Here is a 24,273-nt window from a genome sequence, read left to right on the forward strand (position 1 = left end):
GAAAAGCAAGTCTGAGGGAAAAGCAAGGCTGCGGGAAAAGCAAGTCTGCGGGAAAAGCAAGGCTGCGGGAAAAGCAAGTCTGAGGGAAAAGCAAGGCTGCGGATAAAGCAAGTCTGTGGGAAAAGCAAGGCTGCAGAGCCTGGGAGGTGGAGGGGCTGGGCAGTGACTGCTAACCTAACTGGCACGGGTGTCTTTGGGGGTGATGGGCATGCTCTGAATGTGATGATGGCTGCACACCTCTCAGTCACTAAACCATCCAGTGGCATCCTTCAAATGGGTGGACGGTACGGGATGTGAACTACATCTCAGAGCAGTGGCCAGAGGCCCTGTGGGGAGGGACAGAAGCAGGGGCCCTGGCGGTGGAGGTCTCTCCTTCAGGGGTGTACTTTCAGAAGTGGGATTTGTTAACTTGGTTTCCAAAGAAACAAAGTGCACAGAAAATGAGGATAAACAAAGACAGAAGTTTTCCTGGGAAGGGGTGAACCAATGAAAATCTATTTGTCATTATTATTTGGAAGGTAGCAGGCTGACAGAAGAATTTTTTTAAATTCCCTTTCTTTAAATGGTACTTTTAAAGCACTAATTTGGGCTGTGAAGTAAAAGTAAGTTCTTTTTTATTTTTATTTTATTTGTTAATAGAGAGAGAGAGGGACGAACAGGGACAGACAGACAGGAAGGGAGAAAGATGAGAAGCATCAACTCATAGTTGAGGCACCTTAGTTGTTGTTCATTGATTGCTTCTCATATATGCCTTGACCGAAGGGCTCCAGCCAAGCCAGTGACCCCTTGCTCATCAAGCCAGTAACCTTGGGCTCAAGCCAGTGACCTTGGGCTTCAAGCCAGTGACTTCTGGGCTCAAGCCAGTGACCACAGGGTCATGTCTATGATTCCACACTCAAGTCAGCAAACCCATGCTCAAGCTGGTGAATCTGCGCTCAAGCTGGCAACCTCAGGGTTTCGAACCTGGGTCTTCAGCATCCCAGGCCAATGCTCTATCCACTGTGCCACCACCTGGTCAGACAAAAGGAAGTTCTTTAAGGCTACAAATCTCCAGATGCTAAAGAATTATCATAGGAAACCATACTATATCCCATTTGCCTGCCATGTTGACTTTGGGTAATGGATACAAGTCTTCAAGGGAAAAGTGCCTATATTTCTATCTAATATGTATGATTGTGAGGAAGTAATTTCCACTATGTTCAAACTAGAAAAGTCAAAATGCTAAACTACTAATAAAGGAAATGTATGCCTGCTGCACAAGTCTCGATGAGGAGAATAAGCCTGCTCTTGCTGATGCACAAAGATGAGGAAAATGTCTGTCCAATCCCACTGGAGCTTGGAGAGGAACATCCGGATAAGGGGGATGAGAAACCTTCACAGTGAATGCTACCAATAGTTATAAAAGTCAACAATCCTAGGTATACCTGTGGGAGTATAGATTAGGGACAGGAGTTTTCATTTTTTGGGAACTGGTAGAGAGAGAAAAAGAACACCTTTTGTTTGTTTGAACAAAAAATGTTGAGAAGGCTTAAAATACTCCTATGAAACCTACACCTAAAAAAAATTACCAAATTTAGTTCTTAGGCTTCTTTCTTTTTTCTTCTAAACAAAGAAATTTGGTTTTACTGCAGACTAAGATAATTGTGGCAGCTCCTTGTGAGGGAGGAAAAACTCTCCCAGCAGAACTAGTCTCTATTCTAAACAAACAAACAAAAAACATGAGTTTGATGGCTAAAAATATTTGAGATGAACCAACATCTCTTAACCAGTAGTCTCTAGGAAGGCAGCCTTGGGTATTTGTTTTGGAAGAATGTGATATGCTGGTCACATTTTCTTCTTACAGACACCAAAATGATTTCCCTGACATGTGAGCAAGAATTTATTGATTAAACAATCTAAGCTGATGAGAGAAAGTCCTGTGACTGAACAGAATGGGGCAGAAAGGAGAAAACGAATGTCTGCCTCTGTGCAGTTCCTCTCAGAGCTCTAAATGTTGTGCTTACTTGGCAATTTCATGAGAAAGGCCATAAGTGTATGTGGCATTTCCCAGTTTCAGGATAGGGTTTAATTATGGTTATTTCTAACTAGTCATTGTAATTTTTCACTATGGCTAACTTCAACCTGTACTTCTGGCCAGAAAGAGACACAAACTAGTGAGGGATGGGATATGTCTACAGTTTTGATTACAGATCTAAGAATAATGGCTCTGAAGGATTACAGTTAGGCTCTGTGGCTGCCTTAAACTTTTTTTTTTTTTAAGTGAGAGGAGGGGAGATAGACTCCTGCATGTGCCCCAACTGGGATCCACCCGGCAACCCCGTCTGGGGTCGAAGCTTGAGACTGAGCTATTTTTAATTTTTTTTTAGTGCCTGAGGCTGACAAACATGGACCAACTGAGCTATCCTCAGCACATGGGGCCAATGCTTGGACCAACTGAGCCACTGGCTGCTAGAGCAGAAGAGGGAGGGAAGGGGGAGAGGGAGGGGAAGAGAAGTAGATGGCCACTTCTCTTGTGTGCCCTGACTGGGGATCAAACCTGGGACATCCATAAGCCAGGCCAATGCTCCATCTACTGAGCCAACCAGCCAGGGCCAACCTTAAACTTTAAACTGGTTATATTACATAGAGGCCATGAGTGAGACTGAACTGCCATAAGTGTGTGGCATCAGGCATGCACCCAGACCCGCACAAGCTTAGGCCACACTGTCGTAGAGTTTCATGTGGCTATCCTGCCACTGAACTGTGAGTCCCTAGATTAAATTGGGGTTTTATTCCATCATCTACCAGTTCATGTATGTAGTAAGCATTTACTAAATGTCTATTGAAATTTAATAAAAGTTGCCTGACCTGTGGTGGCGCAGTGGATAAAGCATTGACCTGGAATGCTGAGGTTGCTGGTTCAAAACCCTGGGCTTGCCTGGTCAAGGCACATATGGGAGTTGAAGCTTCCTGCTCCTCCCCCCCTTCTCTCTCTCTCTCTCTCTCTTTCTCTCTCTCTCTCTCCCCCCCCTCTAAAAAAATGAATAAATAAATAAAAATAATTAAAAAAAAGAAAAAAAAAAAAAGAAATTTAATAAAAGTTGTCTAAGCTTTGTCTGAAAGTGGCTGTTAAGATCAGCAAGTTTTTGGTTCAGCCTGGGTCAGGAGACAGACCTGAAAGGAAGCCAGGCTCACCACTGCCCAGTCTGCTTCCTTTCCATGCCTCTGTTCTGTTTTCTCTCCTCGAGATCATCCAGCAACAAGTGGGTCAGATCTCTGGCGTGCTCCTCCAGGAGCAACCTGACTACGAAGACAGTGCTTGCCACTGCTGGCTCTACCCTCCTGTTCCCTGACTGATGGGGGTGGCCAGAGGCATGGGAGGTTCTGGAGAAGGAAGGGATGATGCAGGAGCTGACAACTGTTATCTGATCGCTTCAAGTTGGAAGTAGTGACTTTTTGGGCCACAACATTTGTCAGCTGAGCAAAAAGGAGGGTTTCAAGATAGTTCATTAAATGTTAAATCTCCAAAAACTCAATGATGAATTTCGGTCATTGTTTCTGCCCAGGTTAGAGATAAAAATGAACAGGAAGTCTGTTTGGGGATTCGGGATGTTTCCAATCCACCCTAAAAAAGCACATGTATTACTTAATTTCTTAAGAATTGAAGGTAATAAGAGCTCCCCACTCTTCAGCTAGTGATAGCACCTTCTTTTCTAGAGGAAGCTCCAGATGCCTGCAGGGCAGAGCAGTCCTCATTCAAGACCACATTCAGATATGAACCAAAGACCACTGGCAGGAAACAGGATTCTGCCCATTGCAGTGGCACCCAGGGTATTTATGAGATATGAGTGTTTGAGATACTGGCTTTCTGTGGTTAAGAACATAGGTAACCTCACACCCAAAGCTTCTTTTGTCACCTTAAGAAGCTATCATAGTCCTGGCTGGTTGGCTCAGACGTAGAGCATCGGCCTGGCGTGTAGAAGTCCTGGGTTTGATTCCCGGCCAGGGCACACAAGAGAAGTGCCCATCTGCTTCTCCACCCTTTCTCCTCTCCTTTCTATCTCTCTCTTCCCCTCCCGCAGCCAAGACTCCTTTGGAGCAAAGTTGGCCCTGGTGCTGAGGATGGCTCCATGACCTCTGCCTCGGCGCTAGAATGGCTCTGATTGCAGTGGAGCAACAGCCCAGAGGGCCCGAGCATTGCCCCCTGGTAGGCATGCCAGGTGGATCCCAGTCAGGGGCATGCGGGAGTCTGTCTGACTGCCTCCCTGCTTCTAACTTTGGAAAAATACAAAAGAAAAAAGAAAAAAAGAAAAAGAAGCTATCATTATGAGGGTCCTTGAATCCTTCTTGAACCTTTTATTTTGAATCTGTATTCTCTCTCGATGTAGTAGGTTCCAGAACTACCCTACCAACTTTGCAAAGACATGCTGCCTTGTATTGTACAATAGCTTCTTCAACTTCAAAGGAAAAACACATTCAAAAGATATCCCCTAAATCAAGTATTTCAGGATATGGCCAATTTGTTCTTGTTCTAACTATACCCTTCATTAGAAAAGGTTCAGAGGAAGAATTCCTTATAAAAAACCTCGAAATATACATACAAATGCAACTAGCCTCTTGAGTGATAAAGGCTACATATTCTTCCCTATATGGAGAGCCATGACAGTCCTGTATAAGCAGCTGTTTTCAGTTTTAACTTGCATTGGCTCAGGAAAAAAGTCCCTAAAGAGCAAAGATCTGTTACACCACAGACAACACTTCAACTGGTGTTTAAAAACTTTAGGGTACTCTCATGTAACATCAGGAATTAGTTTTTTATCTTCTTTTAAAAATAACTTTTGCTTAAAAGAAATGTTTCAAGTTGGAAATAGGTTATCTTACTTAAAGAGCCCTCCAAGAGATGCATTTAATACCATACAATTTAGAGGTCTATAAACATAATTACTAATCTTTTCTGGAGTGCAAATGAAAGGACAGCAAGTAGAGAGACTATTATGGTTGATTCTCACTCTAAAGAGACAAGTCATAAAAAGACCCAGTCATTTAACATAAAAATATATAGCTCCTCTCCAAATTTAGACTCCCCATAAAGGGGATGAGGACAAGAAAGTGACTTAAAGTTTTCAAAATATTTTTAGCTTATTTTTAAAAAAAAATTTATTTAGACAATTAATTTTAACGTGATGACATTGATCAATTAGAATACATAGATTTAGAGAAAACATCTCCAGATCATTTTGAAATTTGATTATATTGTATGCCCATCACCCAAAGTCAAATTGCCCTCCGTCACCTTCTATTTGGTTTTCTTTGTGCCCCTCCCCTCCCCCCACTCCCCTTCCTCCCTTCCCCTCCTCCTGGTAACCACCACTCTCTTGTCCATGTCCATGAGTCTCAATTTTGTGTCTCACCTATGTATGGAATCATACAATTCTTAGTTTTTTCTGATTTACTCATTTCGCTCAGTATAATGTTATCAAGGTCCATCCATGTTGTCGTAAATGATCCTATGTCATCATTTCTTATGGCTGAGCAGTATTTCATAGTATATATGTACCATATAGTAAAGTTTTCAAATTTTATACCAGTGTAGGTAGTTCACTGGTTCAAGGGCACCTAGATGCTAAGAAAGTGCTTTGTATAAATCAAACACTTCATGGTTGTTTGGAAAACTTTAGTTGCTATTTAAAATTAAGTGTTGAATCTTCTCAGTGAGCCTGTTCTATCTAAGGGAAATATACAACTGTGGAATAACAACTGATGACAACTGAAGTTAGCTCAATGGTCTTCCATAAAGGAAAATGCTTGAAAACAGTCAATAGGTCTAAGTAGAAGGCCCTGGAACAGCACTGGAATGTCTTCCATCAGACAGTGAAACACAGGTAGTCAAGGAAAAAATGCAGAAGACTGATAAGAGACGGAGATACAACAGGGAAATTGTGGATTCACGCAAGATGAAGCAAAATTGTGCTCAGCTTGAAGCTATAGGGCAATTAAAAAAGAGAAGCTGGTAGTATAAGCACCGATTATATGACTGACAATCTTTACTCCCCCCCCCCCTATATATATGGAGGCAGATTTGAACTTGAACCCAGGCATGCCTCTAATACCCTTTGTTTAATAGTATTCTGTACTGATTTTCAGGGTACTGAGTGGTGAGCAAAAAATAAAGCAACTTTTCAAAATGCATAAGGTATTTTTTGCATGTAAGAAAAATGGTAAATATCTGGGGGAATGTCCTGATCCCTACTAAGCTCCACTGTAAAACCTATGCAGCCAACAGTGAAGGTCCAAAAATCCTTCCGCCACAGGCAGTTAAGAGCATAAGGCTGTTCTTCTTCACCCACCCTGACCTCCTGATAGTTATAAATGCAAGAGATTTATAGTTTTCCCCATCTATGAACCTAAGGATATTTCTAATATCTTACATTACCAAAAAATACCTCCGTGATAAAAACCTTTATAAGCCGTTTCTCTTTGTGACTTTGAAGCTGAAACATCCTAGACTTCCTTTCAAACAAGAGCTTTTTCTTTTGAAGATGTATTCCTCCTGTGTCTGACGTCTTTACAAAGAGTTAACATGATGCATATTATCCAAATTTGCCAGATGACAGAGCTTAAGATCCCACCTGCCTACACATGTATCCTATGAGGAGCTAAGTTTCTCTGGCAGTGTAAGCTCCCTGAGTCCATTTTCCATATTTGCTTCTGCCAGTTAAGATATCTTGCAGGCACTCTGGCAGCTTTGGTCCCTCTAAGAGATCTCTTTGTTCTCTGCTAAACCTTTATGGTAGTCAGTGTGACACACCATCCAGATCACCCGCTGGAAATGAAGGAACTGTTCCCCCACCTGATGGGGGTGCTTGCTGTTGGAAGGGGCTCTCAGCTCTCTGTCATCTTTGGGGCTGTCTGGATCTGGAAGAAACTGTCTTATCAAGGTCAGGCCTTCTTCCAGAGGGTCCTGCACCCAATGGTTGATCACTGAATAGGTATAAAGGCTCCACCCTTGACTCAATGGGCACACTGAGGGGCAATCCCAGCCCCAAAACTTTCTGAGCAACAGCTAAAGCCTTTGCTGGGTCTACCTCACAGCTCCACTTCTCTCTCCACCCAGTCCTGCTTCCTCTTCATTCCAAATGTTGTCCCATGAACAGTCTTAGCCAGCTTCTGGTTTCTAACCTCCTAACCTCCATCTCGGAGTCTGCTGCGGAGAAGCCAAGCTGCAGCTACCTGTTCTGTCATAGTGGATTACAGTCACCAGAGGCTCCACTGTATGAAACACCAAGAACAGTACTTCAAATGAGCAGATGTATAAATCACACATCCAAAAGATAGTGGGTCAGATAGAATAGTCAGTTAATGCCACACCTCAATGGATCTGCTTGTAGAGATAAATCAGGTTTTAGTGGGAGCATGAGAGTTTGATCTACTACATAGGAATTGGTCAAAGTAGGCATTCCACTGGTTAATATGAAAGATGGACCCTACAAGAGCATAATGGAAATACAAAAATAACAACTCCTTCCCCAAGTCCAAGGCACTGGACATACTTGGGATCACATTTTCTTTCAGGAGGAGACAAAGAACAGGCATTATTTCCGTTCTCTTTCAAAAGAGGCCAGGACATATGAAAATGAATGTAAAAGGTAAAAAAAATAATTCAAATACCCTCACTCCTAATGCACTATACCCATTCCCTTAGATACCAAGGTCATCTGATGATCATTCTCAATTTTATTCCATTACTCATATATTGTACAAGGTAGTCTTTTAGACTAGTGTACCTAAGTTAGCCACAAAGCTTAGACATACTCTTCTATATCAGAGGATGACTGCTTTCAAACTATGCTTTAAAGAAGATACTCTGCTCGCTAACTACTGGAATAATAATCTGTATGTATTTCCTACATATTCACTTAGTATGTCTTTTAATATATTCTTTACATATTTTATTTTATTTATTTTTTATTATGATAACCTTTTTCTTTGTTGATTTGAGAGAGGGGGAAAAGGAGGGAGAGAGGAAAGAAGAGGAAGGGGGAGAGAGAAACATAAGATTTTTTTGTTCCACTTATTTATGTATTCATTGTTGAATCTTGTATGTGCCCTGACCACGGATCGAACCCACAACCTGGGTGTATCTGGATGATGCTCTGACTGACTGAGCTTCCTAGTCAGGGCTATGTTCTTTTTTTAAAATTGAAAAGTTAGTCCCAAATTCCCCATTCTTAAGGATCTGTAGTTCTCAGATTTTCAGAGAATAATTTATAATAAATTTTTCTTTCAATGAATCAATCAAATATTTATTACATATTACCATGAGATTTTAAAAGATATGCAAGTATGAATCTATTAGATTCTATCATGCTAACTGCCCTAGATACTGTATATATCTTTCTTACATTCAGCATAATTGGGGTTAACTTTAGGACTCAGAGTATCTGAAAGAAAATGTGCTTCCACTAGAAATGGACTGATATGAACAATAGACCATTATTAATAAAGTCCAAGGTGAATTCTTTCCTTTCCTTTCCTCTATTAATAGAAAGGTCTCAATCCTGAAGAATGAATACCCTGAGTTGTGGAGTGCAAAAGAGGTCATTTCTTTTTTTTTTTTTTTGGAAAAAAATTTCAAAAATATTTTTATTGAAGTGCTTGGTAATAATGATAAAAAGTAATAAAATATATTTACCCAAAAAGTCTGAATAAGAATGTTGTGAGATAATATATGTATACACATTTTAATATATAGGGGGTCCTTGGTTTATGACAGTCTTTTTTTTTTTTTATAATTTTATTTTTTTAATAGGGTGACATCAATAAATCAGGATACATATATTCAAAGATAACAAGTCCAGGTTATCTTGTCGTTCAATTATATTGCATACCCACCACCCAAAGTCAGATTGTAAAAGAGGTCATTTCTTAACTTTAAAACTAACGACTCTTTTTTGACAGTTCACAAAACTTGTTGAGTAAGAGTCTGGATTCTGAGAGAAAGGGATACAAAAGCATTTATGTTTGTAAAACAGTTAAAAATCTGTTTTTTCAAAGTAAGTTTGTTTTTCTCCTGTGAGGAGTTTCCCTTCCTTCAGGTCTTCTGAACTGAAAAGCATCTGGCTCTGCCCAAGCTTGTCGCTGCCTTCAGTCAGGGACCCCTGGGTCTAAGCAGCCTGTTATTGGCTGCAGGCGATTCCGTCCACTGCTGTGGATAATGCTCTGGATTTGTGCAAAATTTAAGATGATTAAAAATTAAATGCCATTTCACAAGCAAGATTCCAAAATACCAAGCTGGTTAACCCAAAAGAATTTGATAAGATCTTCCTTAAAGGGGAGGGAGTTGGGGCAAAGCCAGCCAACGAAAGCCCATCAAAGCTTTCAAGGAGAGCATCACTCACCGAAGTGAAACTTCTGGAGCGAGAACTGCTACTTCGACTATCCCAGCTGCTCCCACTGCTCAGGTCACTGAGCCCACAGCTGGACGACCAGTCAGAGTCCATATCCCAAGAATCTGATTTCTGGTGGTTTACTGGCATTCCTACAGAAACATCAGTCAACGAATTGATCACAGGAAGTAGGGAAGGCACCACTGCTCCATTTTGAAGTCGTGAATTACTTCTAGAGAAACCAAGCACAAGCAACAAGGGTTAGTGAGCCTAGAGAGGACATGCGTAATCCTGCAAATGAAGGGCGCATCATGAGTAAGAGTCACCCACAGTCCCGGCCTTGACCATCAGGATACAGAGAATCAGGAGCCCTGGGTCAGCTTGTTTGGTGGAGCGCATTTCCGTTTCTCCTGTGGATCTTTCTCCATTATCAAGGTGCAAGAACTATTCTGAAGGAAAGATAGCTGTATTGAAACTTACCATACTGTGGACGATTTGATAGGATCGTGTTCTGGCACCTTCCATTGCACTCAGGGTCTGTACTTGCATGCTCTTTTACACTCAGACTCAGGTGCTCCCCAGGGGGTTTATTAATTCTAGTCTTTTCTGCTTCAGACACCACAACATTATGGGTCCTTTCCCAGCTTCATGATAGTTCAGAGTTGAGATGAAGTGACAAGCTAATAAATTACTAATACAAGTTTGGTTGACATCCCCATGATTCTAGAATCTTTGGAGGCTGTGATGCTATTGCAATGTCTACATAAAATATTAAGGTCCCCTAAGTTAATACCATCAGGAAGTTTGTATTTTTACTTTCAGGAACAAAGATGCTGAAACCGTTCCTTATAAGCTCTCAATTTCACACAGTCCTCTGACTCTTTTAGCAAGAGCTCAGCTCAGCCTGTTGAATTATCAGTTCAACAGACAACTGAGCATAAGGAAACCTTCCAGAAGACCAGAGAAGACTAACAGGGAATAAGCTTCCTGTTGATTCCATATGACCTGATATTTCGGTAAGTGAAGTGAGAAAGGCTTACGTCCTTCCTGAACTGAAAATGCTACCAGGCTGTCTCAGAAGCCTCTTTAAGGACACCGACTGGCACATGTGTGTATAGACATGGGTATGTGCTCATATGTGTAGTAATTTTTAAATAAAAACGTGACTATTTGTGGAGAAAGCACAATCAGTACTGAATACCTTGGGTGGACCATGTCATTTAAGACTACTGTGAAATCTTCTCAAAGAAATCCTGAAGACATTAGAACAAATTAAAAAAGAAATTATTTCCTATCCCATTTCTCAGGTGTATCAGCACATGTCACCTGATAATTTAAGAGCAAGGCTAAGAAACAGAAGATTCTGAACATAAATACTTTCTCTAAGTTGCCATCATTCCAAATGGTAAAAAAAAAAAAAAAAGGCAAGAAAAGGTTAAAAGTTTAAAAGTTCAATAATAAGAAAGCCTAAGCAATACAGACTCTATATAAACTGTCTACATAGCCAATGATATGCAACTCAGAAGTTAAGATATTCTTGGTGAAACTCCACAGTATTCAGTCTAGTAAGTTAAATGCCCAATATGAATTTAGTACACACACACAAATACTGTGGGCATATAAGTGTGCTGATGACAGTGAGTGGTGACAAAGCAAGGCAAAGGCAGATGGGGATGTCACAGCTATATCCCTGAGACCTGTGACTATGTGGGACCCAAGAAATGTGGAACAGGAAATGCAGGGAAGACAGGCCAATGCTTGGATTATTTCTGGTCTGCAGATTCCTGCCCACTGACTCAGCTCTAATTCATTCTTGAACTAAGTAAATCACTGCTCCAAGGAGAGTAGGGGGTTGAGGGGCAGTAAGTCTTGGCCCCACACAACAGTGAGAGGAAAAACAGGGAAATGAATACCCATTCACCTTACACAGTGAAAGAACCCAGTGGAAGGAAAAGGACTTGGAGTTTGGCTATAGGTCTACACAGTCAGAGTTGCACTCTGAGGCCCTCACAGTGTGGTTGGAGGACAGTGATTTACCATGCCACTTGAGAGCATACCCCTTTCTTGTGTTACTATAATTTTAAAAGCTATTCTGACAATGTAAAACTATAATATTTAGACTTTTATAAATTGTTCTTTTGGAAGAATATGGGAAAGCTCATCAGAATTCTGCAAAAGACAAGAGGTTCTGAGGGACAATGTGAAAACCTTGGTTCAATATTCTTCACAAGTTCAAGATGTCAGTCTTCTTTGATCTCTCAAGGAAAGGAGAACCAGGGGCTCCCAAGTCCTAGTTCCCTGGAACTAAACATATAGAATTCCAGGGGAGGTCCACTGTGGAGAGAACAGTGTTTTCTGAAAAGGAAGGGCAAGGAAGCAGCAGTTATAACAAGCCTAATACAACAGGAGCAGAAATGTGAGCCACACATGTTTGTCTATTCTATTTACCAGTAACAATTTTTTGGGTCTAGTTTATCCACTGAGTGAAGAAAACAAAAAGGGCAAAAGCAATCTACGTCTTAGTAAATCTACATCTGCAGAGCATGGCTGGTCAGGAGGCAGCCGCTGTCCAATCTGAAGGTGCTGGGGCAGCTGGAGGGGCGTGGTTAGACAGGCAGGTGAACCCTCTGAAATGAGGGCACTGGAGTCACAAGAGGAAGGCAGCTCCTCTTCTGCATCTTCCCTGGGATGTTGCAGGAAGACCTGGAATGACCTGGATAGTATACATAAAGCCCTCCTTCCACCCTCACCCTCAGTCTATCTAAGTTCCGATAGCCACAATCAGGTCTACAGAGCAGCCTAAGCAACTTAGTATTTCTATCATTTACCTGAAAATTCTGGTTTCACCAAACACCAAGGCCAGTCCAAGACCTGTTGACAGCTGTCAAGCTTTGTCACACACAAAGCCATCTTTGACTTCTTCCTCTTCCTGCCACTCACAATCAGCCAACTACCAAGCTCTGTTGGTTCTACTGGTGCAAAATCAGTTGTGTCCAACTTCACTACTAGTCATACTAATTCCACACTTTTCTATATGCTGACATGACTGCAAAGCCATCTAGTTGTTCTCCTCATGTTCCCACTCCTCTGTGCTTTCCCTTTATTCTTCTGATCAATTAAATCTTGAACTACCCCTTTAACATCACCACCCCCCTAAGAGCAAGCAACGTTCACCCACTCCCCATAGGTTTCGGACTCCAAGTTTCATGCTATCAGTACTTGCTTCAACTTGAACTCTAGCTTCCTTTCTAGACTAAGCAGAGTCTTTTGATGTTTATTGTTTTTCTGCTTCACACTGAGAAGATTCTAGAATAAGCAATGGCAGGACTCCCTAGTTCTAGCTCCCAGGAACTGAAAACACAGAACTCAAAGGGAGTCTCACTGTAGAGAGAGCGTTATTATGGTTTCACTTTTCATATTTAAATATCTGACCCAACTTGAATTTATGTTAGTATAGAGACCCACTTCCCTATCCCTAAACCAAGAAGGCTACCTAATCATTCAAATGCCAAGTATTGAAAAATTCATCTTTTCCGTTGTCTTGAAATATTAAATGTTACTTAATAACTAATGTTTTATGTCTTAGATTCTATTTCTGAATTTCCTATACTACTCCACTTATCTTTCTATTCATTAGAACTCAAAAATAAAAATCATAAAGTGAAAATTTCAAAAACCCACCTACTTAAAAATTAAGGACGCCATAGACAATATTAACAGAGAAGTGGCAGGCTGGTAGAAGATGTTTACTGTGTCTAAGAAAAGGAACTGATAGCAAGAATAGAGAGGAAAAAGAAACTCTTGGAAATCAAGTGGAAACACAGGGAAATCATGAGGGAAAACAAAAAGAACAAGGACTATGATTAGGCAGTTGACAGGAGAGGAAAACTCTTCCTCTCCTTGGTGACTTCAAGTGACTAAGAAGTGTGTGAGAGATGTACAGACTTTGTAATACACAAAAGTACAAGTTAAAACTAACATGAACATTACTTACACTGCCTATATTGACAAAAATTAGACAATTAAAATATAACAAATATCAGTATGATGAGGGTAAACTGGAACCTGAGTGTGCTAATGTTTGGGGTGTTAAACTAATAAAACCAGACTAATCCAGCAGTATTTGGCAAGGTTAAGTATGTCCTGTGCGCCCCAAATTCCACTGCTCAGTCTACCGCAGAGGAAATCTCTCTCAGGAAAGAAGGGGGACATGTGCGAGGATAATAATCACAGTGTTGCTTGTAGTGGAGTAGTGCTGATGGCAATCTAGGTTCATAACCCACTATGAAATCCAAGAACAAGCACAAACCTGGTAAATGCTTTTACTGTAGAAGATTGTGCATCAGTCAGGAGCAATCAAGAGGACAATGATATGCGTAGATCTTAGAATGTGTTGAGTGAAAAGTTATAATCATATTCTTAGCACAATTCCATTTACATAAATTTAAACCAGACACAACACTGTACTTCACATCCATATTCAGGAACACACACCAGTGGTGGGGATGGGTGGGTGACTAGGCGGCATCACTTGTTTGACCTATAGTATCACCTGGTCTGTCATTCACCGAAGGCTACCTACCAGCTTGTCATGCACCTGACTCCTACTGCTGGAAAAAACAGAAAAGGAAGATTTGGGTTTGAAGAATAATGACTCATCAGATAATTTTATCATCCACGAACCTTTGAAAGGCCTAGTATCTAAAAAGATGATATAGGACAGATGAGTTCCGATTTAATGAGGAAAGAAGAAAAGACAATCTAGAAACCTGGGGGTAATTTAGGAGGAAAGTGCTGAAGATGGCATGGTTTTAATAGGAGAAAGAAACCTTGAAGATGAACTTTTCTGGAATCACATGAGAGTTAAAAATTTAGCAGGGAAAGGTTGACCCGATCCAATTTACAGAAGAATCTAAGCTGGAACTGTAAATATATTAAGTTTCCTCATATTCAACTATAAGGCTTGGCACCTACTAGATGGGGGGAAGGAAATCATATCCTGTAAGACTCAGATTCCCAACAGGCAGGCCAGACCTTATCAGAGAGGGGATTACTGTCTATGAACATGAAACTTATCGACCTTAACCAATTTTGCTTAGCATGTTGTAATCCACTTTGAAAGAGAACTGCTCCAGCCTGACCTGTGGTGGTATAGTGGATAAAACGTTGACCTGGACGCAAGGTTGCCAGTTTGAGATCTCAGGCTTGCCTGGTCAAGGCAAATATGAGAAGCAACTACTATGAGTTGATGCTTCCCGCTCCTCCACCCCCTATTTCTCTCTCTCTCTCTCTCCTCTCTAAAATCAATAAATAAAATCTTAAAAAGAGAGAGAGAACTGTTCCAACTCATAGTCATTGCCAAGGTAAACTCTTCACAAAAAAAATGATCCAGGTGGGGGTATTAGGATTCATAAACCCATTGACCTCACAATTGAGGTTTATTGACCCTCATCCCTGTCCAGTCACCACCTATTAACCACAGTGCTAAGGTACAGGCAGCAGAAGCACAACTTGGCTGGGGAAGGAGTAGAAAGAAGCTTCTTAAAAATCTCTCCCCTCCATAGAGCATTGACCTGGTATGCTGAGAACCCAAGTTTGAAACCCCAAACATCGGCCTGAGCACAGGCTCATTCTGCTTGAGTACAGGCTCATCCACTTGAGTGCATGGTTGCCAGCTTAAGCATGGGTTCATTAAAAAGATCCTATGATCACTGCCTTGAGACCCCTACATATGAGAAGCAATCAATGAACTAAAGTGACGCAACTATGAGTTGGTGCTTATCTCTCTCCCTTCCTGTCTTTGTCTCTCACTTAAAAAAAAATATCCCCTTCCCTTCCCATGTCAGACTCTACACTCGAGCAGAATCAATGCTCTACCAAAGCCCTACTCTTTGAATCATCTCATTCTCTCCTACTTCCATTCATAAGAATTTTATGATTTGTTCCCAAATCTAGAAAAACAATCTTAGGATAGAAATTATCTTTCAAGCTAAAACCATGAGAAATCCTAATATGGTAAGTTAACAACCAAGCCATTATAAAAAAGATAGGTTTTTCTTGACCTTTGAGAATATAAAAAAGGAAAAAGTTTTTGCCTGACTGGGGTTGCACAGTGAATAGGGTGTCGATCTGGAATCCTGAGGTCCCTTGTTCAAAACCACTAGATCAGAGCACTTGGTTACCAGCTTGAGTGCGGGGTTGCTGGCTTACGATGGAATTATCCACATGATCCCAAAGTCACTGACTTGAGCCCAAAGGGTGCTGGCTTGAGCAAGGGATCACTGGCTCACCTGAAGCCCCCCAGTCAAAGCACATATGAGAAGCAATCAATGAACAACAAAAGTAAAGCAACTACGAGTTGATGTGTCTCATCTCTCTCCTCTCCCTCTCTCTCTCTCTCTCTCTCTCTCAAAAAAAAAAAAAATGAAGGAGTTTTGCAGTGGGAACTGTTTCTGACTCATGAATGAGCTTTTCCATTTGGTTAAGCAGTGGATGAAAATAAAGAGGATGGCCATCTTTAGTGGAATGTACACAATCTTTGATGAAATAGTAACACAAAAGAGCCATTGTTGGCCTTAATGCTAGTAGCTCTTGACAACACTTATTCATCTCAACACGTATTGATGTAATAGGCACTTTGCTCTGATTTATTTGAAGAAAGATGCAAGTCCTACTTTACAATTTCTACCTAATTCTGTGTTAATTCCTATAACATGTGTTAACAAAAATGAGTTTTATAGTAAGAAATTAAGTAGGTGATGAATTAACTAGGCTACGAATGATTTAAGGCTCTTTTATAGTATTTTATTAACCTAATATATTAGTTAGAAGGAAACTGAATACTGAAATTCTTTTAAATTCTTTAACTTTGATTAGGACTTTAATGACATTCTTGACTAAATTAACGATTTCATATCTCCCCTAGAAATAATTTACAAACTCCATAGAAATGATTTTACTCTAGTTATCATAGCTATTCTAACCATTCCAAACACAACTCAGTTCTAACTCTAATTTTACACATAAAGTACAGTCTCTGTAACCTCCCATCCCTCAGCATACCAAAGATGCATATATATAGTCTACTAGCTGACCTAGTGGAGAGATAAAAGTAGTTGTCCATTTGTAGTTCATTTTCTTCCAAGCTTTCTACTCTCCAAAACTTTTCTAAAAATAAAATACTCAGTCCAACATTCATCACTGAATTGCAAGTAGTACTTCAATAATTTTTTTAAGATCCTGGATTACTTTTTGATAACACAGTCCTGTTAAGGTTAGTACTTTTCATTTTCCTTATCTATGCTGCCAAGAAACCTATCTGTAAGAACAGACGGCTTTACGTGTTTCTTTAGAATCTTCCCTAACTTTATCTCTTCAACTTTGTTTTCCACAATATAAACCCTTCATTCAGCCTAGTCCCCTAAATGTTCTGCTCAGTTATGAGCCACTTTTTTGTTGTTGTTGTCTTACTGATTTTAGAGAGAGGTAAGGAGTGGGAAAGAGGGAGAGAGGGAGTGAAAGAAAGAGGGAGAGACAGGAGTATCACTCTGTTCCTATATGTGCCCTGCTCAAACTAGCAACCTCTGTGCTATAAAAATTGTCTGACTCCATCAGAAAGAGCAATGTAAGAATAATAAGCATATCAGAAAAAGAAGAGACGAAGAAGGGAATGGAGAACCTATTCAAACAAATAATTGATGAACACTTCCCTAGCCTATGCAAAGAGTTAGATCCTTGAATCCAAGAAGCAAACAGAACACTGAGTTACCTCAACCCAAACAGACCTTCTCCAAGGAAGTAATAAAATTGTCAAAAATCAATGACAAAGAAAGAATCCTCAAGGTAGCTAGGGAAAAGAAGAACACAACATATAAAGGAAGGCCCACAGGTTATTATCAGACTTTTCAGCAGAAACTCTACAAACAAGAAGAGAGTGGACCCAAATATTCAAAGTACTGAAAGAGAGAGATTACCAGTCAAGAATAATATATCCATCAAAGTTATCCTTCAAATATTAAGGAGAAATAAAAACTTTTACAGATATATAGAAGCTGAGGGAATTTATCACCATAAAATCCCCACTGCAGGAAATAGTGATGAGGGTTATTTTAACGGATAAAAAGAACAAAACAACACAAAACCAAAAGTAAAATCGCCAACAAGGTTACAATAGAAACAAGGAGAATCTGAGACAACACACACATGGAAGGGGAGAGGACAAAGGTCTGAAGTAGCAAAGGAGGATGAAGGACAGAAGCACTCATAAGACAAAGGATTCCTGTATACATGAAACATTTTTCCTAATGACCGAATGGTAACCCCCCCCCAACACAAAAACAGTATGGAAACAGAGGAAATAGAGAAAGAAGCATGGAATACCACCAAACAAAAACAACTGACAGAAACATAAAAGAAAAGAACCAAAGGAGACACAGAGCTACCAGAAAACAAAACATAAAATGGCTATAGGAAATCCTCATATGTTAATAATTACCTTAAATGTAAGAGGACTGAACTCACCAATAAAGAGGCACAGAGTAGCAGATTGAATCAAAAAGCAAAACCCAACCATATGCTACCTTCAGGAGATGCATCTAAGCTGCCAAGAGAAAAGTAGACTCGCCTGACCAGGCAGTGCTGCAGTGGATAGAGCATCGGACTGGGATGCAGAGGACCCAGGCTTGAAACCCAAGTTCAATGGCATGAGTATGGGCTCATTCAGCTTGAGCATGGGCTCATTCAGCTTGAGTGTGGGCTCACCTGCTTCAGCACAGGGTCGCTGGCTTGAGTATGGGATCATAGACATGACCCCATGGTCACTGGCTTAAGCCCAGGGTTGCTGGCTTAGCAAGGGTCGCTTGCTCTGCTGTAGCCTCCCCCAGTCAAGGCACATATGAGAAAGCAATCAATGAACAACTAAGGTGCCACAATGAAGAACTGATGCTCCTCATCTCTCTCTCTTTCTGTCTGTCTCTATCTGTCCCTCTCTCTGACTCTGTCACACACAAAAAAGTAGACTCAAAGTGAAAGATTGGAAAATGATTCTCCAAGCAAATAATACCCAGAGAAAAGCAGATGTAGCCATCCTCATATCTGACAATGCTGACTTCAAAGACAACAAATATAACAAGAGACAGAGATGAACATTTCATAATTATAAAGGGGACACTATATCAGGAAGATATAATACTTCTTAATATATATGCCCTGAATCAGGGAGCACCAAAATATATAAGAAATCTACTAACTCATCTAAAAAGAGAAACAGACAAAAACATAATCATACTTGGAGATCTCAACACACCACTGACATCTTTCGACACATCATCCGAACAGAAAATCTAAAGAGATATTAGCTTTAAATGACACTAGACCGGCCCTGGATGGTTGGCTCAGTGGTAGAGCATCTGCCCAGCCTGTGGAAGTCCCAGGTTTGATTCCCGGTCAGGGCACACAGAAGAAACACCCATCTGCTTCTCCACCCTTCCCTCTCGCCTTCCTCTCTGTCTCTCTCTTTCTCTCCCGCAGCCAAGGCTCCATTGGAGCAAAGTTGGCCCAGGTGCTGAGGACGGCTCCATGGCCTCCACTTCAGGTGCTAGAATGGCTCGAGCCTCAGCAGAGCAATGCCCCAGATGGGCAGAGCATCGCTCTCTGGTGGGCATGTGGGTGGATCCCAGTTCGGACACATGTGGGAATCTGTCTGACTGCCTCCTTGCTTCTAACTTCAAAAACAGAAAAAAAAAAATGACCCCACTAGATAGATGGGCACAATAGACATTTATAAGAGATTTCATCCCAGGACATCAGATTATACATTTTTTTGCAGTGTGCAGGAACATTTTCGAAGATAGAACATATGTTAGGACACAAAATGAACCTCAACAAATTCAAGAAGATTGAAATTATACCAAACATATTCTCTGATCATAAGGCTTTGAAATTAGAATTCAACTGCAAAAAGAAAGTAAGGAAACCCATAAAAATGTAGAAATTAAACAGCATACTTCTGAAATATGACTAGGTCAAAGAAGTAACAAAAGCAGAGATCAAAAGATATATACAGCCTGACCAAGTGGTGGCGAGGTGGATAGAGTGTCAACCTGAGACACCAAGGACCCAGGTTCAAAACCCTGAGGTTGCCTACTTGAGCGTGGGCTCACCAGCTTGAGCGTGGGGTCATAGGCTTAAGTATAGGATCACAGACATAACCCCATGGTCACTGGCTTGAGCCCAGAAGTCGCTGGCATGAGCAAGGGGTCACGCCTTCAGCTGGGGCTCCCATTCAAGGCACATATGAGAAAGCAATCAATGAACAACTAAGTGCTGCAACTACGAGTCGATGCTTCTCATATTTCTCCTTTCCTGTCTCTCTCTCACTAATTAATATATATATATATATATATATATATATATATATCCCTACATACAGACAAACAAGAATGACAACATGACATATAAAGACTTCTGGGAAGCAGCAAAAGCAGCAATAAGAAGAAAGTTTTATCAGTACAGTCTTATATCAAAAAACAAGAGAGATTCCAAGTAAATAACCTAACATCACATCTTAAAGAACTAAAGAAAGAAACACAAAGGCAACCCAAAGTCAGCAGAAGAAAGAAAACAGTAAAAATTAGAGAACTAAATGAAAAAGAACAAAAAAATCTGTAGAAAAAACTAATACAACAAAGAACTGGTTCTTTGAAAAGATCAATAAAATTGACAAACCCCTGGCTACACTCACTATAGAATAAAGAGAAAGGACTCATAAATAAAATCCAGAATGAAAGAGGAGAAATGACCACAGACATCATAGATATACAAAAGATCATAATAGAATACTATGAAAGATTATATGCCACCAAACTCAACAATCTAGAAGAAACAGATAAGTTCCTAGAACTATACAATCTTCTGAGACTGAGTCATGAAGAAGTGGAAAACCTAAACAGATTCATAAGCATGGAGGAAATAGAAACAACTATCAAAAACCTCCACAAAAATAAAAGTCCAAGACCAGATGGTTTCACTAGTGAATTCTACCAAATATTCAAAGAAGAAAGATTTGGTACCTATCCCTCTCAAAGTCTTCCAAAAAAAGAAGCAGCAGCAATACTCCCTAACACCTATGACACCAACATAACCCTGATACCAATACCTGGCAAGTATAATACAAAGAAAGAAAGAAAGCTACAGACCACTATCTCTAATGAATACAGATGAAAAAAATCCTAAACAAAATACTAGCAAATCAAATACAATAATATATTAAAAAAATAATACATCACGATCAAGTGGGATTCATTTGAGGAGCACAAAGATGGTTCAACATATGTAAATCAATCAACGTTATACACCACATCAACAAAACAAAGGACATAAATCATGTGATCCTATCCATAGATGGAGAAAAGGCATTTGATAAGATACAACATCCATTTATGTTGAAAACACTCAATAAAATCAGAATAGAAGGAAAGTACCTCAATATAATAAAAGCTATATATGACAAACCATCAGCCAGTATCAAACTAAATTGTGAAAAAAATGAAAGTTTTCCTCTAAAATCAGGAACAAGAGTAGGCTGCCCACTCTCTCCACTCTTACTCAACCAAGTTCTGGAAATTATAGCTGGAGCAATCAGACAAGAGAAATAAATAAAGGGCAACCATTTCGGGAAAGAAGTAAAGGTATCACTATTTGCAGATGACATGATCCTGTATATAGAAAATCCCAAAGACTCCATGGAAAAACTATTAGAAACAATAACCAAGACAGTAAAGTAACAGGATACAAAATCAATATACAAAAGTCTACTACTACCTTTCTATATGTCAACAATGAAATTTCCGAAAATGAACTCAAAATTACAATTTCTTTTTCAATTGAAACAAGAAAATAAAATACCTAGGAATAACAATAAAGGATGTGAAGGACCTATATACTGAAAATTACAAAGCATTATTGAAAGAAATTGAAAGAGACACAATGAAATGAAAAAACATTCCATGTTCATGGATCCAAAGAATCAACATAGTTTAAATGGCCCAAAGCAATATACAAATTTATTGCAATCTCCATTAAAATTCCAATGTCATTTTTTAAAGAAATATAACATAAAAAATCACCAGGTTTATATGGAACCATAAAAGACCCCAAATAGCCAAAGTAATCCTGAGAAAAAAGAATGACACCAATGTATCACACTACCTGATTTCAACTTATACTACAGAGCCATGATAATCAAAACAGCACGGTCGGCCCTGGCCGGTTGGCTCAGCGGTAGAGTGTCGGCCTGGCGTGCGGGGGACCCAGGTTCGATTCCCGGCCAGGGCACATAGGAGAGGCGCCCATTTGCTTCTCCACGCCCTCCCTTCCTCTCTGTCTCTCTCTTCCCCTCCTGCAGCCGAGGCTCCATTGGAGCAAAGATGGCCCGGGCGCTGGGGATGGCTCCTTGGCCTCTGCCCCAGGTGCTAGAGTGGCTCTGGTCGCGTCAGAGCGACGCCCCGGAGGGGCAGAGCGTCGCCCCCTGGTGGGCAGAGCATCGCCCCTGGTGGGCGTGGTCGGGCGCATGCGGGAGTCTGTCTGACTCTCTCTCCCCGTTTCTAGCTGCGGAAAAATGCAAAAAAACAAAAACAAAAACAAAACAAAACAAAACAAAAAACACAGCATGGTCTTGGCAGAAAAAACGACATACAGACCAATGGAACAGAATCAAGAACCCAGAAACAGAACCACAAATCGTTGGACAAATAATATTTGACAATGGAGAAAAAAAAGCTTCTTCAATAAATTGGAAAGCCACATACAAAAGAATGAAACTTGACTACAATTTGTCCCCCTGCACAAAAATTGATTCAAAAATGGATCAGAGACCTAAATATTATATAAGAGCTGAAACAATAAATTACATTAAAAAAAACATAGGGACTAAACTCATGGATCTTGGCTTCGGAAAACAATTTATGAATTTGACCCCAAAAGCAAGGGAAGTAAAGGCAAAAATAAATGAATGGGACTATATCAAACTAAGAAGCTTCTGCACAGCAAAAGAAACCGAGAGCAACACAAAAAGACAGCCAACTAAATGGGAGATAATACAAACAACAGCTCTGATAAGGGGTTAATATCCAAAATATAAACAGAACTCACAAAGCTCAGCAACAAACAAGCAAACAATCCAATTTAAAAATGGGGAGAGGACTTGAGTGGAGGCTTCTCCTATGAAGACATACAATTGGCCAACAGATATATGAAAAGATGTTCATCTTCACTAGCTCGTAGAGAAATGCAAATCAAAACTACAATGAGATACCACCTCACTCCTGTTAGATTAGCTGTTATCAACAAGACAGGTAATAACAAGTGTTGGAGAGGCTGTGGAGAAAAAGGAACCCCCATTAACTCCTGGTAAGAATGTAAACTGGTACAGCCATTATGGAAGAAAGTATGGTGGTTCCCCCCAAAATGAATAGAACCAGCATAGAAATGTTTATGACCCAGCATTTCCTCTACTTGAAAACATTAGTACATGATGACACATGCACTCCCATGTTCATCGCAGCATTATTCACAGTGGCCAAGACATGGAAACAACCAAAGTGTCCCTTGATAGAGAACTGAATAAAGAAGATGTGGTACATATATACAATGGAATACTATTCAGCCATAAGAAATGATGACATAGTGCCATTTACAACAACATGGATGGACCTTAAGAACATTATATTGAATGAAATAAGTAAAACAGAAAAAGCTAAGAACTATATGATTTCATACATAGGTGGGATACAAAACTGACACTCATGGACATAAATAAAAGTGAAGTGATTACCAGGGTAAGAGGGTTATAGGGAAGGGGAATAAAGAGGGACAAATATACAGTGACAGAAAATGATTTGATTTTGGGTGATGGGTACACAATATATTCAACAGTTTAAATGCTATAGAAATGTTCACCTGAAACCTATGTACTCTCTTTGATCAATGTCACCCCATTCAATTTAATTTTCTAAATATATACACATTAACTTAATATTCATTACTTAATCAAAATTTGTTTTAAGATTCAAAAACCGTCTTACATATTTAAAAAAAATAGAGTATCCTTAAAACAGGTCGGTCTTTGATCTACAAGAAAAGAAACAGGAGTGTTTCAAACATATTCATAGTGTTGTGGTGACCATCCCTATACCCTCTATTGTATATCGAGACCTAATCCTTCAAATTTAGGAGAAATTATTCTCTTTCAACCTATAGGTTATAATCAAGGGCAAGTGGGGAATATAAGTGTGAGGTCGGTCAGCAATGGGGGAAGGTCTCGTGAGGACCCAGACCCGGGAACTTTGGCTGGAACCTCCCACACCCATGTCCACCAAAGGAGACTTCCCAGGAGCACTTGGAAAAGAGCGACTGTCCGTCAGCCAGTGAGATTTTGCCATGTCATATCAACTCACCTTCACCCTGCTGACCCTATAAATTACTCCTACGTGGATTCCCCCATGAGACTTCTCTGGCCCAGTCCCCTGGACCAGAGAGAACATCGTCCGGGAAGCACTATACGAAATAAAGCTTTTGCTATTCCACACTTCGTGGCTATGCCTTTCCTTCTTCCTCGGTGAGAAAAAATACCTTACAATAAGGAGGGTAACCTTAAACGCAGTCATAGAGGAGATGCTTCACTTAGCTTCACAAGTAATAATATGTGAAAAAATTGGCATCAATAAATACACCAGACCTACCAAACCAGTAATGCTTCCCAATGTTAACATGTAATAAATATCAACATGAATGCATGCATATGTATCTACAGATGCAGCCCATGACCAAAATTAACTTCAAAAATAGGTTTCCAGGCCCTGGCCAGTTAGCTCAGTAGGTAAAGAGCGTCATCACAAAATGACAAGGTTGC

The 24,273-nt window shown here is 40.2% G+C and overlaps 1 protein-coding gene across 2 annotated transcripts in view; it reads right to left on the reverse strand.

Annotated features, from left to right (window-relative positions):
• The window catches only part of PROSER2 (proline and serine rich 2), a 47,092-nt gene that overhangs the window by 17,593 nt on the left and 5,226 nt on the right, over positions 1 to 24,273 (reverse strand). The window contains exon 2 of one of the 2 annotated variants that reach the window (XM_066280658.1): positions 9,378 to 9,517. In XM_066280658.1, the coding sequence (XP_066136755.1) occupies positions 9,378 to 9,515 (138 nt within the window). In that variant the 5' untranslated portion in view covers positions 9,516 to 9,517. Of the gene's footprint in view, positions 1 to 9,377; positions 9,598 to 24,273 lie in introns of both variants that reach the window. The other variant, XM_066280657.1, reaches the window with a different exon arrangement.

The sequence above is a fragment of the Saccopteryx bilineata genome, chromosome 5 (genome assembly GCF_036850765.1).
Source record: "Saccopteryx bilineata isolate mSacBil1 chromosome 5, mSacBil1_pri_phased_curated, whole genome shotgun sequence".
Classification (NCBI taxonomy): domain Eukaryota; kingdom Metazoa; phylum Chordata; class Mammalia; order Chiroptera; family Emballonuridae; genus Saccopteryx; species Saccopteryx bilineata.